At 35.6% G+C, this 16,329-nt stretch overlaps 1 protein-coding gene and 1 long non-coding RNA gene across 10 annotated transcripts; one reads left to right on the plus strand and one right to left on the minus strand.

Moving 5' to 3' along the window:
- The first annotated feature begins 1,176 nt into the window (after window positions 1-1,176).
- LOC130430556 (uncharacterized) lies at window positions 1,177-4,012 on the plus strand. Its single transcript, XR_008907851.1, has 3 exons — window positions 1,177-2,857; window positions 3,227-3,368; window positions 3,591-4,012. It is a non-coding gene; the product is annotated as an uncharacterized LOC130430556 (long non-coding RNA).
- LOC130430554 (tonsoku-like protein) lies at window positions 3,579-16,027 on the minus strand. Of its 9 annotated transcripts, XM_056759688.1 has the most exons (9): window positions 15,145-16,027; window positions 14,946-15,072; window positions 14,705-14,799; window positions 11,307-11,440; window positions 10,998-11,093; window positions 10,739-10,887; window positions 10,194-10,277; window positions 9,639-9,801; window positions 9,124-9,310 (listed from the first exon to the last, which is right to left on the minus strand). In XM_056759688.1, the coding sequence occupies exons 4-9, from the start codon at window positions 11,424-11,426 to the stop codon at window positions 9,293-9,295; spliced, it is 630 nt and encodes a 209-aa protein (XP_056615666.1). In that variant the 5' UTR covers window positions 11,427-11,440; window positions 14,705-14,799; window positions 14,946-15,072; window positions 15,145-16,027; the 3' UTR covers window positions 9,124-9,292. The 9 variants fall into 9 exon arrangements, 5 of the variants coding, with proteins under 5 accessions (XP_056615666.1, XP_056615669.1, XP_056615667.1 ...); XM_056759691.1 differs by lacking the exons at window positions 14,705-14,799; window positions 14,946-15,072; window positions 15,145-16,027 and adding an exon at window positions 13,433-13,659; XM_056759689.1 differs by lacking the exons at window positions 14,705-14,799; window positions 14,946-15,072; window positions 15,145-16,027 and adding an exon at window positions 11,931-12,469.
- Window positions 16,028-16,329: the final 302 nt, after the last annotated feature.

Genomic DNA, 16,329 nt, shown 5'->3' on the forward strand with positions numbered 1-16,329 from the left:
TTTCTACTTTCCTCATTTCTTCATCATATTAATCCTTTCTTTTTCATGCTTACTGTACTCAAGAATCACATGTGCTATTGTTTCCTCAACATAACATTGTGGGGGCGTGGTCAGCTCGAAATTCCTTTTCAAGTCCACATTGAATTTTGCACCACTCAACGCGCTGTGTGTAAATGAAAATGCAGTCCCAAATGTTCAACCTGTTAATGAAAATGAATTAAGGGAAAATGATATTAGAATTTACTTTTTGCTACAATTTTGCTTGACTATCTTAAATATGTATAATCAATCCGGGAATGCATTTTCATTTTAATTTTGCAACTTCAAGAGCTTTAAAAATATCCATTTAAATAACTTATTAAAACTACTGTAGGAACTGACAAATGTAATTTATATAATTGAATTTTTATTTTCATTTTGCACCTAATGTTGCACATACGTTATTTGAAATATGTATTTAGATACACAATTGCATTGTCAATTTACATACTGCATTGCCATTTTGCATATTACATTACAAATTGAATTTTGCACCACATATGCTTCCATAGAAAGAAAGGCAAACTGGTTTGGAAAGACATGAGGGCGTCATGTTTTGTGAGGGAAAACCCAGTCATTGCGATGTAATGGCACCATCTAGTGGACAAAGTAGAGGCCACATGCCAAAAAGCATTATTGACGAGGAACAGTCTGCACATCAGAAATAATATTAGATTGATACTTGATATGGTAGACTATAAGGAGTATATTTTAGATGATAGAAGAGTTTTTTTAAATCCGTCAAAACTTTATACAAAGGATGTACCCATGGGCGTAAATCTCATTTAACAGTAGGGGCAATACACATGAAATTTCTCAGGAGCAATTTTTGAAGGGGACACAAATAATAGTCAAAATTGTACTAACTACCACACGAAGCAACAACATGCATTAGGTTCATAGGTTTATCATTCAGACTTGCAGTCATATTATAACTGAGCTGAACAGTCACATACTGTAATACAAGTGAACAATAAAGCTTTTTTCCATTTATATATTTTGTGTCTCTGTTGTGAAGACAGGAAACAATTATAAACACACAGTACCCATGGTACTACGTGTTAACAATGAGTCACTTTTTAAACACTTGTTATCCTGATTTATACTGAATTGAATTGAATTGACAAAGTCACCGTATATCGACTTTAATTTGTATCCATCTAAAGGAAATTGTTTTCGTTTTAGATGTACAGAAGACGTGCTGAGATTTAATTGAGAATTTTTAGCAGATTTTCAGGCTGGATTTAACACAAACAAACCGTCGAAAGAATAGCCGAGAACTTCTAATTGGCTAACACAACTATCAATTAAGCTTGTCAAGTATCATGAACTTATTTTTTCCAGGATTTTTGTTATTATAATATTGTTTGTACTGACATTAAAAGCTATAAAACAACAACACTTTAATAAATAAAATATTTGTATAACAATTAACCCGTCGAGTCTATTTATCACGGTGGGCGGAGCTACGCCGTCAGGCCAGTCCATTGGCTACGGTTCTGAATGACAGCACTAAGAACACATTTCTCTGATTGGTCGAGAGATTTGTCGAGTAGACGGAGCCAACCTGAGATTCGACCTCTTGTTTCGACACTTTGCTTTAGATCCTGCATCAAAATACAAGACTAGAGAATAGAGTCAAATGTAATTCGAATTTAAACAGAAATTTGTCTAAATATTTGAACGATTACATTGTTTTAATTTGACCAGTAAGTGGCGGTAACGCACTCATAAAACAGCGAAATACGAATCACGTTACACAAGGACACATCGAGCAAACCCGCCAAAAAACCTGAGGGGGATCATCACATACATGTAAGATTTGACATGTCTTGTAGTTCTTCGGGTATTTGTGTTCGTTTCCTGACTAAAATTGTCGGGTTGAAAATTATGAATTTAAAATGTACATTTGTGATTTAAAAATACAGATTTTATAGCACGATTTATATTATGACCAGCATTCAGTTTACACATGAACAATGACAATAACGCTAAACGTGCTAACGTTGAAGGACGTATATTGCAAATACTGACAAAACGTTTTGAATCAATTAATTGTTTCATTTAGCATCTTAAGTGTGGAAGCATATTGGTTGCTATATTTACGGTGGCCGGAAAGTGCAAAACAACATTACGAAGTGTGAAAAACTTTTTTTCGAAGCTCGAGACAAATTTACATTTTGGAAAACATTTTTACCTATCATAAAACACAATTACATGGGAAAAACACTTTTACCAAGTACGAAACAAATTTACATTTTAGAAAACAAATTAAGAAGACGCAAAACACTTTCACCAGTCCCGAAACAAATTTACAATGACAGATTCTTCACGGAAAGGGAATGTACCACACACCGGAAGTGACGCGGTAAAAGGTGTTGTTTTTGGTGAGCGCGGTAAATTCGTGTTGTGGTTGTGGAGTAAATGGCGTAAATAAACTTTATGGTGACAGAACATGGACTGCGGCCGAGGGATGTTTTGCCCGTTTTGTGGCAAACACGTGAGCAGCTTAACGCGGTTTTGCTTTACGTGTGGTCGGTGTTTGGAGTTTCTAAAGAACGCGGACCAGACGGAAACACCAGACACACTGCATCAATGTGCTCAATATATTAACGAGGGCCACTCGTACGCTGTAATCGTGGACATGATGTCAAGTCTACACGGTGTAAACATCAGCTTGAGGACTCTTAAAAGTAAACTGAACGAAGCCGGGTTGTACCGCAGAAAGGATTATTCCTCTCCAAACTCCGTGAGTAACGCCATCAGATTGGAACTTCGTGGACCTGGACAACTATTTGGCTACCGCACGATGTGGCAGGTACTTAAACAGAAGTACAATTTTCGAGTGAAGAGAGATGATGTGATGAATTTGCACCGGGAGCTTAATCCTCGAGGGTGTGAGAGCAGAACACGCAGAAGGTTTACAAGAAGAACGTACCACTCCATGGGACCTAACTATATGTGGCACGCAGATGGTTATGATAAGCTCAAACACAATAAAGATCAATACAAAATGTAAAACAAATACAGCCCGCCAGGAAAAGTAGTTATTCCTGAAAAGAAAAGAAAAGAAAATGACCAAAAGATGCAGACCATAAATTTCATTACGACTAACCTTTGATTTTATTATTCAAACATATGTGTATATGCTTAAAAGTATAACTACAATTTGTGTCAATTTCTATAGGTCTCAGTTCTGGATGGAGTTATTTGCAGACCTTAGAGAAGCCGGATACTTAAACGGGAATCATGAGCAACAGTTTGAGGGATTTTGAAATAAGGGATGATGACATTTCTTTGTTGATTTGTCATTACCTTGCTGATGTCTGGTAAGTATATATCTTACAAAGTCTTTTTTCACGTGCATAATGAGTCTTGCAGTAGTCGACAGTAAGCAATACAACTATGAAGTATAAAACAATGATGAAATGCAAGACAAAATGATATATAATGTTAGTTTATTAAAACACATTTATAACGCTGATAAAACACAAATATTATTGACAAAAGAAAAAATAACAGAACAGAAATATTTACATGTTTATCTACAGTACAGGGCAGAGAGTCTGCAGAATGGGAAAGATTACAGCGAGACTCTTCTCCTCCTTTACACGGGCACAGAGGACTGCAAGAGAAAGGAAAAGTGTGCATGAGTTAAGAAAAAGTTCACAACAAAATGAAACAAACTGTCTTTCATCATTTACACATCCTTAGAACTTTCTTTCTTGAACACGAGAAAATTGAACACAAACAGTTTTATATATATATATATATATTTTTTTTTGCACGAAGTAACATATACATAACAAACTGCCGAGGCTCTGCAGTAATTATCACACAAGAAAAGAATACAGTTGTAATTTTCAGAGAAAACGGTAAAACAGCTTCTTTATTTGTACTATAGAAAATAGCATGAAGATCATTTTAAATGTCCACTTCTAATATTGTTCAATAAGAGAGTTTTTTATACCAATGGCGTGGTTCTGTAGTCCACTAGTTTGGAGATCATGGTTTTGTCCCCCAACTGAACAGCCTCCTTCATTGCTGTCCACCCATTGTAGTCAGTGGTGTCCATGTCCACCCCTGACAGAAACCAGGCATGAAGTAGCGCATGATCTCTCTTGCGTACTGTTCTGTAGAGGGACAGTTGAAACAAAACCATTTATGACTCATAGATATGTATGTGTTATAGAAAATGTGTGCAATTTGGGGAAAAATGCTTGTTGCTTATATACATATGTAAGTGGAAAAAATGAAAGAATTGACCAAATTACTGCTTACTGGATCATTTCAATGGCAATTCTCACTGGGTGTAGTTTCAAAGTGAACCCTCTCAACCGCAGAAGCTTGATAACTCTAAAATGCCTACAAGACACAGCAGTCTATACCTGATAAATCCGGGAGCATGTCACAGAAGAACTATTTTTAGTAATTTAACTTTTTATCTCCATGCACCTGTTTAGGTTGCCAGTCCATCACAGTTACATATAAGGTCAATTGAGCATCTCTATTTGAACATGGCAATAAATGAATGAATGGCTAGTGAATGTCAATTTAGCTAAAAAAACTTCTTGGGCTGGTTTCCCAGATAGGGGTTATTTTAAACCGGGACTATAGGCCTTAGGTAATTTAGGACATTAAAGTAGTTTTTAAAAACATGACTTGTGTGCTTTTTAAAACAAAACAACTCCACTGATGTATTTTAACATATGTCAGTGCAATTTTATTTTAGACAGCTCTTACATTTTTTTTTTTAAGTCTAGACTTAAACCCTGTCCGGGCAACCGCCCCATTGAGTTCACAGCCTGTTTAAATTCCAAAAAGGCTTTTATTTACCTGTTCTTAATATTCAAGTGTAATGGGCATTTTCCAGAGCTGTTCACAGAGTCAGGTGAAGCCCCTTTTCCCAGCAGGAACATTGCCATGTCCAAGTTGCCCAATTCACAGGCTGTATGGAGAGGTGTTTGTCCATTATAGTCTCCTGAATTGACATCCACCTTCAAACGATTGTCAGAAATGTAGAAGAAAAGGCAAAATGTTGCCAATTACACATTTCATTATTTGCTGTGTTGGTTCAGATATATTCTTATGTATTATATATATATATATCTTATATATTCTTATGTCTTATATATTCTAACTCATCTAACAATGAGTTAGATTACGTGTTCTAGGAGGACAAGAAGAGCGTTGAAATCATTGTTCTTCACAGCATTAGACGCAAGCGAGGGAAGGGTTCTTTCAATCAATATATGCTTCCCCTGGGAAATAGATGTTTTAATCAAATAAACGGACAACCAAAGCATTGATCTAACTCTCAAAAATGAATTCACAAACTGAACTTTAAATGTGTAAGGTTGCGTCTAAAAACAATACAAATTGAATTGTATAGTGAATATATAAAAAATGTGAACGTAAAGCACATCTGACACGGCTCACAACTAAACATACCTGCTGGCTTCTGATATCAACCCAGTTGAGTTCCATCACTTCCTCCAACATGTTCAGGGGTGGTCCATCACACAACACTCTATTGAGGTCTATCTTTAAAGCACCTGGTGTCTGCATTATAAAACTGTGAAGTGGACAGAAAAGAAGAATACACTCAACAAACAAAAACACAAATTTGAATGAAAGTAATATTCCCTTTAAATTCACTCTAAAAACGTTTCAAGCCCGAGTGATGATCGGGGGCCAGTTGTATAGCTAAAAAGTCTCAACAACTATTCTCACGGACTAGCAATTAGTTAGGACTAATCGGTCTTGTGTTTCATATTTCAAAGAGACCAATCTGCTTTTTTATGTAACTGACTTGAAGTTATGACCAGTCTTGAAGAAAAAAACAGACGACTAGTCAAGCAGAATTATGCAACTGGCACCTGATCAGATGTCTATGTTCTGTAGCCTTCAACTTTTCTTCAGCCGAGACCTATGACGCCCCAGTGGATAACTGCAGTATTACACATTCACACATCTAAAAGGTTTACAGAACATTTTTGGCATTCGTTTTTAGGGATGGTTATAAAATGTTCATCTAATATGTGTAATGGGGGTAAAAGATATAGGGACTACAAATGAGATGAACTACAAATCCCACAGGTCAGATTATTATAAAAGGAAGTCCAATTTTAGGGACTTCCTCTTTGAAGCACCATGTGGTGTGGGTACTTAAGGCTGTGTAAGAGCTGATGATAAAATCATTGATTAACAGAACTGAATTGGTGAGTGCCCCCATCAGAAAATGTTGTTTGTTGCTTCAAAGAATAAAGCAGACCTATTTTAGAGCATCAATGGTAATTTTAGTCCAATCCTTTTTGCTATTGCGAGTTTGCTTGGTTTTAATATTTATATCTGCCTCTTGTTTTAGTGCCTGTTTGGATCAGCATACTTTGGGTGCCTCAGAGATTTAAGCATGTAAATGCAGGTATTAATCCGTACTAAATTCGTGATTAAGTTTAAACGTTTGATAGTTTAATTTGTTTTATACTTGATTGTAAATGCTTTTAATTATAGTAACTTTTTATATGGCAATTATACTTTGTGTTTCTTCTTTTGCAGAGAATGCATGATTGCCGTTTACTTTTACTTTTCTTGTTTTCTTTACCAGAAATTATGATGGCTTAATGGGTATCTTGGTATGATCCAAATGTTAAACCGGGTCCTTTATGGCAACGTGATTTGAGTTATTTTTGTATCTTTACTTCTTACTTTGTTTGTTTTGTTTTGTTTGTTTGTTTTCTATCCATTGTGGACCCACGAACTGTGGGGTTCTCGCTTGTGTATGCCATGTGAATTACTCCGCCAAGGTGAAGTATATAGGTGTTGTGATTTTGATTTTGGGTGATTACCGTGTGTCTGGAATTTGAAGTGAACCTTTGCTTTCTCTTGTGATGTAGTGTGAGTGTGCACTTATTGGTGGAGTATTCTCTATGTGATATAACTGGTGGGCCCCATGCTCTGTAGGTGTTCAAAAGTGTCTTGTCGTTTTTGTTTAACTCAGTTTCTTTGCCCATTACATTATCCTTGAGTTATTCTTATTATTGTTGAATAAATACATTTGTGCAGAGAAACAGACTGTGGTTTGTGCTTTGTTGAGTACTCCTAATCCCTAATTAGATGTTGGGGTTACATATGTATATATGAGACGGAACGGACCACACCTGCTCCAGGCGGGCTTCGAACCGGGTCGGTTCTGCATGGGAGTCACGCGAACTAGCGAGGAGGCTAACGACCGCAGCCTCTAGCGTCTGTCGCTAGAGAGTCGTTGAGGCAGATGAGTGAGGTTTACATACTTGCTCAGCACTTCACCGGCTTGACTCTGTTACATTCACCCCTCTAAACCTCACTCCAAATCCGGGGTCACGGCACCAATGTGACGGTCTTCTTTTGCGTGGATGGAATCACACTGAGAGCAGGTGGATGGTCACTCAAGATCTCTTTATTGGAATCTGGGACAAACACGACCAAAAGCTGGTTAAAGGACAGCGCATCAACGTTGCATAAAGTCAACAGCGAGAGATGTGAAACTCTGCTGAATAAACATAACATATAGTGGATAAAACATACATTAAAGAAATAAAATATAAAATCACTTTCTCTGTTCTCATCAAATCACATAAATGCAGAGAAATTATAAACTTAAGTAACCATCTTTTACATATTTTGTATAAGTGAGATATTAAGAGAGAAAACGCAACTGGCAGAGATGTGAAACTCTGCTGGTGTTGACGTAGCTCCGCCCTTAATATCACGCATGCTAATGCAGGTTACGCAACAGCCAACGTCGAGTTTTCCCAATTAATGCATGAATTTAACAACATTATTTAAACTCTGTTACATATATATATATATATATATATATATACAGTGTATATTGTAGTGATAAATTGTCCTGCATTTTTTTAAGTTCTTTCTTCAGTTTTGGATGAGAACATGTTGGTTTGGAGTCAGACCGTTTCATTTAATGAATGCAAAATCTCACAGTGAAATTAACAAATGTATAAGATATATTACATCTTTATCTAATCCTTGATCATTGAAGTATAGTAATATGTCCAATCCCGTCAGCTGTAAAGCAATGTTTAACTCTTCATAATAAACCGTTTCATATCAACCCAAAGCAATTTTGTGTGAATGCAATGGAAAAATAAAAAAATAATGGTTTCTTTTTCAATATGACAAGAACAACAATGGTAGTAAATATTCAGTTTTAAACTTTCCAGCACATGTTTAGCTGTTTATATCCTATGCATAATTTTAATGGACACTTCTTTTATTTTATTAAAAGAAATGAGCATGACAAATTCTATGTGAGGGGACCTGCGGTGTATGTAGATAGAAATAGCTCATTCTAAGACAATAATAACATAAAGCTTCTGTCTGGTCTAGCACCTATGGGTTTTTTGTCTCTGTCCTCAGTTTGTGTCGGGCACATGGCTTTGTTGTGACAGCTCGCCATGTGTCTGGAGTCCGTGTTGAACCCGCCCCTCTTGTTACCTTGTTAATTCTTTCAGTACAGTTTCCATGTTTCACCTGGGGTTTCTGATTTTCAGTTCTTTTCTTTGGCTGTTCCTCGTTATCTCACTGTTTGAATTCCCTTATAAACCCGTGTTTCTCTTGTCCTGTGTCAGTCCGTTTTGGTTTAATCACCTTATGGTTGTCCGTGTTGTATCATGGCCTTCCATATTTATAGCAATAAAAAGCCCTTGTCCACGTCTTGCATATTGCCTGGTTTTATATTGATCATGAGAAGGATTCTTGTTGATCTATTAAGTCCCATCTTATTAACAAGCATACGATAAAAAACCATTTCATGTCAATCAAGTTTAGTCAGAACTCAATATAAAAGGTGCTCTGTGAAAAATACCAAACACATCGTTTCCAAAGAATAGTTTGAGGGATTTTGAAATAAGGGATGATGACACGTCTTTGTTGATTTTTCATTACCTTGCTGATGTCTGGTAAGTTTATAACTTACAAAGTCTTTTTTACAAGCATAATGACTCCTGCTGTAGTCGACAGTAAGCAATAAAACTATGAAGTATAAAACGATGATGAGAATGCAAGACAAAATGATATTGCATGTTAGTTTATAAAGTTTATTCAAACACATTTATAACGCAGATAAAACACCAATCTTATTGACAAAAGAACACAAAAAGAAAAAAGAACAGAACTATTTACAAGTTTATCTACAGTACAGGGCAGAGAGTCTGCAGAAGGGGAAAGATTAAAGCGAGACTCTTCTCCTCCTTTACACGGGCGCAGAGGACTGCAAGAGAAAGGAAAAGTGTGCATGAGTTAAGAAAAAGTTCACAACAAAATGAAACAAAATGTCTTTCCTCATTTACACATCCTTAGAACTTTCTTTCTTTAATTGAACACAAACAGTTTTAAAATATAAATATTTTGCACAAAGTAACATATACATAACAAACTGCCGAGGCTCTGCAGTAATTATCACATAAGAAAAGAATACAGTTGTAATTATCAGAGAAAAAAGATTGAACAGCTTTTTTATTTGTACTATAGAAAATAGCATGAAGATCATTTTATAATGTCCACTTCTAATATTGTTCAATAAGAAAGTTTTTTTATACCAGTGGCATGCTTCTGTAGTGCACTAGCTTGGTTATCATGGTGTTTTCCCCCAAGCGAACAGCCTCCTTCATTGCTGTCCACCCATTGTAGTCAGAGGTGTCCATGTCCACCCCTGAGAGAAACCAGGCATGAAGTAGCGCATGATCTCTCTTTCGTACTGTTCTGTAGAGGGACAGTTGAAACAAAACCATTTGTGGCATAAAGATATGTTAAATAATATATTTTAGAAAATGTGTGTAATCTAAGAAAAAATGCTTCTTGTTTCCTATATACAGTTATATGTGGATCTAAAAAGTCTACACACTTTTGTTAAAATTGCTGTTTTTTTGTCATGTAAAAAAGGAAATCAAGAAGAATCATGTCGGAACATGTTCCACCTTAACTGTAAAATTGCAACCTATATATTTAAGTGAATAACAAAAAAAATCATTTAAATGAAAAGAAAAAATTGTCCAATAACCAGGTTTTAACCTTGCAATCTGATCAAGGGTGTGTAGACTTTTAAGATCCACTCTATTAGTAAAAATGAAAGAATTGACTAAATTAGTGCTTACTGGATCAATGCCACGCCAATTCTCACTGGCTTTAGTGTCACAGTGAAACCTTTCCATCGCAGGAGCTCAATAACTATAAAATGCCTAAAAGACACAGCAGTCTATACGTGAAAAATCTGGCAGCAGGTCATACTAGAAGAACTATTTGAGCAATTTAAAGATTTATTTCCATACACACTTTCAGGTTGCCAGTCCATCACAGTTACATGTATGTGCAACTGAGCATCTCTAATTCAACATGTGAAATTGTGATAAGCCACCTTTGAAAACTGTTTTTGAAATTGACAATGAACAGTTGAATAGTTTTTGTTCATGAAGAGATGGAAACACCCCCATTCAATAGGTCTGGTGTTACGCCTGATGCTTGTCAAGAAACTGAACTATTAATTTGGCCTGAAACTATGGGATTCTTCCAAGGTAAGATGGGGCAACATAAATGAATGAATGGCTCTTTAGTAGTTGAATATCAATGCAGCTTAACAAACAAATCATTGGAGCTCATTGAGTTCACAGCCTGATTAAATTACATAAATGCTTGAGATTACCTGTTCTTAATGGCCAAGTGTAATGGGCAATGTTTAGAGCGGTTCACTGCACCATTGTCCAGTAGGAACATAACCATTTCTCCATTTCCCAACTGACAGGCTGTATGGAGAGGTGTATATCCCATATAGTCTTCAGAATTGACATCCACCTTCAAGTGATTATCAAAAATGAAAAAGATTTTCCAATTATGAATTTCACTGTTTGCTGTGTTGGTTACAGCATATTTTTACATAAACATTGTAACAGTTAGTTGATTACATGTTCTAGGAGGACTTGAAGATCGATGAAATGATTGTTCTCCACAGCACGAGAGGCAAGGGAACTAAGAGTTCTTGCCATCAATTCTGACTTCTCCTAAGAAATATTTGAAAAAGATTTAATAAAAAAATAACTGTCGATCACAGTGCTGATCTAACTCTCAAAAATGTATTTGTAAACTGAAATTAAAATGTGAAAATCTGCGTCTAAAAAACTACAAATTTAATTGTAAAGTGTAGGGCAGACTATATAAAAAATGTGCATGTACAGCACTGACAGAGCTCACAATTACTGTACAACTAAACATACCGGCTGGGTTCTTTCATGAAGCCAGTTGAGTTTCATCACTTCTTCCAGAATATTCAGGAACTTCTCGTTGCGGATCACCAATCTACTGAGGTCTATCTCCAAATAATCTGGTGTCTGCATGATAAATCTGTGACCTGCACACAAAAGGAGCATACACTCAACAAACCAAAAGAAATGTGAATAAAAGATGTCTTCCCTTAAAATTTACTCCATAAACCTTTCAAGCCCAGATCAGATTTCCCCTTTTCTTCAGCCGAGACCTATGACGCCTCCCAGTGGATAACTGCGATATTACACATTCACACGTCTAACAGTTCACGGACATTTTTTACATACGTTTCTAGGGATGGTTATAAAATGTTCATCTAATATGTATATATATATATATACAGTGTATATTGTAGTGATAAATTGTCCTGCATTTTTTAAAGTTCTTTCTTCAGTTTTGGATGAATACAGCCCCTCGTACTGCACGACCAATTTACCATCGTAATGCAGCCAGAATCGTGATCGTACACGGAAAGCTTCAAGGCGGTTTACGATCTGTGTGAGGTAAACTATTACATACCAAAAGCTACCAGATGAAACAAACCTTAAAAGTTGTGTCTGGAAATATCTGCTAACCTGCTTCAAATTGAACAAGAACAGAAGCTGATGAATGTTTACAGTTCGTGCGGTTGTTGCCTGGGTAACCTGCCTCTCAACGTATCCGCCTTTTCTTCACAACAAGATATCGCGATAACAGCGGCTTCTTCTTTTAGAGATTTATGGTGGTTTGCAAACAGATATTTGGTGCATTCCCTTCACATACTGGGCTGGAGTGTGGAACGGTGATGGATAGCTAAACGGAGAGTATAAGATTGCTTCATCTTGTTAAAAACACATCTTTATGACGCGATTGGAAATGAGATCGCAAATATTGTTATTAGAGGTGAACATATTATGGATAGAAAATGTAACAATTTTCCTATTAGAAAGTGTCTCATCCAAAATGTTTGTTTCTGTCCAAATGCACTTGTGAAACGGAAGCCCATTTTTTCACATCTCTTTTATTGAGAAAATATGGTGAGAATGTAATAGTTTCGTATTGCCCAATAAGGTAAAGGAAATTAATTTTAAGACATTGCACAGATATTATCCATGTAATGCTTTCATTAATAAGTTTAATAAGGGACGTCTGACCATTAAGTTAATTTTAAACTTAAACCAGAAACATTTACACATTTCTTCTGCAGTGGTAGTTTTCACAAGATTTTTGAAAGTGTTTATGCTGATTTTTGATTTCATAAGTTCATTGTCAAAGATAATCCTATGATTATTGTCTTGGACTTCAACACTGGCTCTTCTCGACAAAACACTGAAATAAATGATACTTCTTGTGAAATTTCACCTGTATAAAGCTAAGAAAATATCTATGACACCCCCTTTTAGCTTTTTATTTTTGCTTACATGTCAAGCTTTGAGTCACTTGGCACAAACACTTAATACAAGAAAGGTTTTAGAAATATCTGCTCTAATAATAGAAATACATGATAGATTGTGTTCTTGTATTATCTGGAAAATGTCCAATGTATACTGTGTCTAACAACATTGTTTGATTTTTTTTCTTTTGATTATGTATATTGATGTAGGAGGATGTGTTATTGACATAAAGCCAGTTGACTTTCAGCACTTTGTCCAGCCTTTCCAGGAACTCCTTTTCACGGACCACAGTTCTACTGAGGTTTATCTTCACAGTGTAAATCATCTAATGTTAGTGACTGCATTATAAAAACTGTGACGTGGACAGAAAACAAGCATACACTCAAGAAACAAACAAATGGTGAATTAAAGATGTCTTCCCTTGACATTCATTGCATAAACATTTCAAGCCCGGATGATCAGATCAGATGTACGTTTTTTGGAATGGTTTTAACACTTACATCTTCAAATATATATTGTTGTCATATAATGTCCTGCGTTGTCACAAACATTTCTCTTTTTGTCATTTTCAGTAGTTTTGGATGAATACAGCACACAACCAATTGTCCATCGTAATGTAACCTGCATTGTGAACAGAAAGCTCACGTTCTGTGTGACGTAAACTATAGCTTGGCTGTAAAAACAAATATCTTAACCTAACTTACCTCATGAAATATACCTTTAATCCAGTTCAGAAACATGTCTTATAAACATGATGCAAACTGTTGTCGTGTCAGAAATTACTGCTAAACAGCTGCGAATTTAGGAAGAACAGAAGCCAATGAATGTATTTTTGATGTCGTTGTTGCTTTTATTAATGCCATATCGTGAATACAAAGAGAAACATTCACATTATATAAGCCGGAGTCTGATTACTTGGAGCAAAAAAGAGAGAGAAAAATAAAATAATAATAAAAGAATAGGGTTAATCAACAATAGCATATTTGTTCGTAATTTTAAAAGCTCTGATTGCTTTCTAGTTGTACAATTTTGTGAAATATTAAAATAAACAATCATTTCATTTCAGGAATGTTAAAATTTCACTGTAAAATTAACGATTGTTTAGATATATTTCATCTTTATCCAAACCTTGATCATTAAAGTACAGCAATATGTCAAATCCCGTCAGCTGTAAAGCAATGTTTAACTCTTCATAATAAAACGTTCCACATTAACCCAAAACATTTTGTGTGAATGCCATGGAAAACTATATGGTTTTCTTATTCAATATGACAAAAACAACAAGAGTAGTGAATATTCAGTTTAAAACTTTCCCGTACATGTTTAGCTGTATACATCCAATGCACTATTTTAATGGACACTTCTTTTACTTTATTATCAATAAAAAAGTATCCACTGTTCGCCAAGCTTTACGCCAATTCACGTCTCCAAACACTGAAGTCCAAAAGAAACGAGCATGACGAATTCATAGTGAGGGGACAGCGGTGTATGTAGATAGATTAAGCTCATTCTAAGACATAATAACATAAAGCTTCTGTCTGGTCTAGCACCTATGGGTTTTTTGTCTCTGTCCTCAGTTTGTGTCGGGCACATGGCTTTCATTGACTGTCATTCACAATGAAGGATTGGACATGTGTCTTTGTTGATTTGTCATTACCTTGCTGATGTCTGGTAAGTTTATAACTTACAAAGTCTTTTTTTTAAGTGCAAAATGACTCCTGCTGTAGTCGACAGTAAGCAATAAAACTATGAAGTATAAAACAATGATGAGAATGATATCGCACAATGACATCGCATGTTAGTTTATAAAGTTTATTGAAACACATATATAAAGGTAACAAAAAAAATATATTTTTTAGTATATGAAAAAAGAACAGAAAAAAGAACAGAACTATTTACATGTTTATCTACAGTACAGGGCAGAGAGTCTGCAGAAGGGAAAAGATCACAGTGAGTGCAAAAGAAACATTTCTCACCTTGATCATCTCTTCTTAAGTCAGGATCAGGATGTTGTATTTGTCTTTATTTGAGATCCATCCTTTGATGTGATCAAACCAACATCCACCGACCGCTACAAACCAAACAGAACATAATTTATACTGCTTGTGTTTTAGTTTGCGTACGCTTTCACCCCATAGTATTCATTTATTTGCCCAGATTTGTGTTGAAATGACATTTTACATATGAAAGGTTATTGGTTTAGTAATGTTTTCTCACTCCATCCTGTGAAAAACTTTTCCAGCATCTCGTCTAAGTTCTTGGAAGAATCCAGGGTCTTCATGTTTTTGGAAAAATGAATATAGGACACCATGACATCCTTCGGGTTTCTTATAATGTAGATGATCTTAAATGAAGAAAAGGAAGTAAATCATGAAAGACATTTCATTGGTGAATTATATCTGTAACGCATACACACTTTTCATTTTTGTTGCAGTCCATTAGGCACCAAGTGCTCATGTAAATGGGAGGAGATGAGTCTCGGGATGGACGTGCGTTGTAATCTTTCCCCTTTTGGAGAAGCTCCAGCCAGGTCATCTGCTCGTACGTGGTTTCGCCTTCTTTTCCCAACAAACCATTCTCATACATAAAGTCATGATTCTCTGGCTCCATATTGTTCCCGAAAGAGCGTAATACAGGCAAACATAACATACATTTGGGACAGAACTACTCTTTAAAGAAAGTATGGATCACATAGAAATTAAAATATAGTCGTCATTAAGTTGCAATGCAAGAATGTTTTATTAGGACTAAAGTTGAACATTTTTAAAAGTATGCAAAAGAGATTTGCGAGTGGGACTAAAGCAAGTTTAAAATGACTGTTTTTGTGGAAAAAGGAAAGAGTGAGATTTGGATGCACTGTTCCTTCTAAACACACTTATTGTCTGAAATTTTATCGATTCAGTCAAATTAGATTTTTGCTAGAAGTAAAACGAAACAGAACATTTAGAGATTGCTACATCAAACAACATTTTAAAGACATTTTCCTTTTGCCTGCTTTTTCTTGCGTTCTTTGGTTTATTTTGTAAGGACAACTACTAAGAGTCACTTTTGCTTGTGAAACAAGTAAATGATAGACTTACCAGATTTCGGGAAGGTAATGAGAAAGACGTCATCATCCCTTATTTCAAAATCCCTCAAACTGTCCACATATTCTACCGAATTGATATGAAAGCCTTTCAAAGGTAAAACCATTTTTTTGTATGTGAAGAGTTTATCACCAAGCACCTTGTATTCTTCTTGTGCCATTTCTGTGAGTACTGACTAAACCAGATCAATGGCGACTCATGAAGAAAAATAGAGTTACCATTACCTATTATCTACTGGCTAAACTTCGGACATCGTAGAGTTAAAAATTAACAAGAATTTATTTGAGATTTCCTAAGACCATTGTTATATTTGGCCTATTCTTGTACCTAATCTTTTGACTTCTAAGTAAAGCCTACATGGCTTGTACTTGTGTCAATTTTTTTGCTTGAGTAGCCTATCAAATACATTTTTCTCAAAGTTAGTAGTGCTCTTCTTATTATTCAGTTGTTTTTCTGGACAAAACTTTGGTGCATAACTTGTCTCGCCTTTGCAACACCATGGCAACCAACTAAAA

This window comes from Triplophysa dalaica, chromosome 10, assembly GCF_015846415.1.
Source record: "Triplophysa dalaica isolate WHDGS20190420 chromosome 10, ASM1584641v1, whole genome shotgun sequence".
NCBI lineage: Eukaryota > Metazoa > Chordata > Actinopteri > Cypriniformes > Nemacheilidae > Triplophysa > Triplophysa dalaica.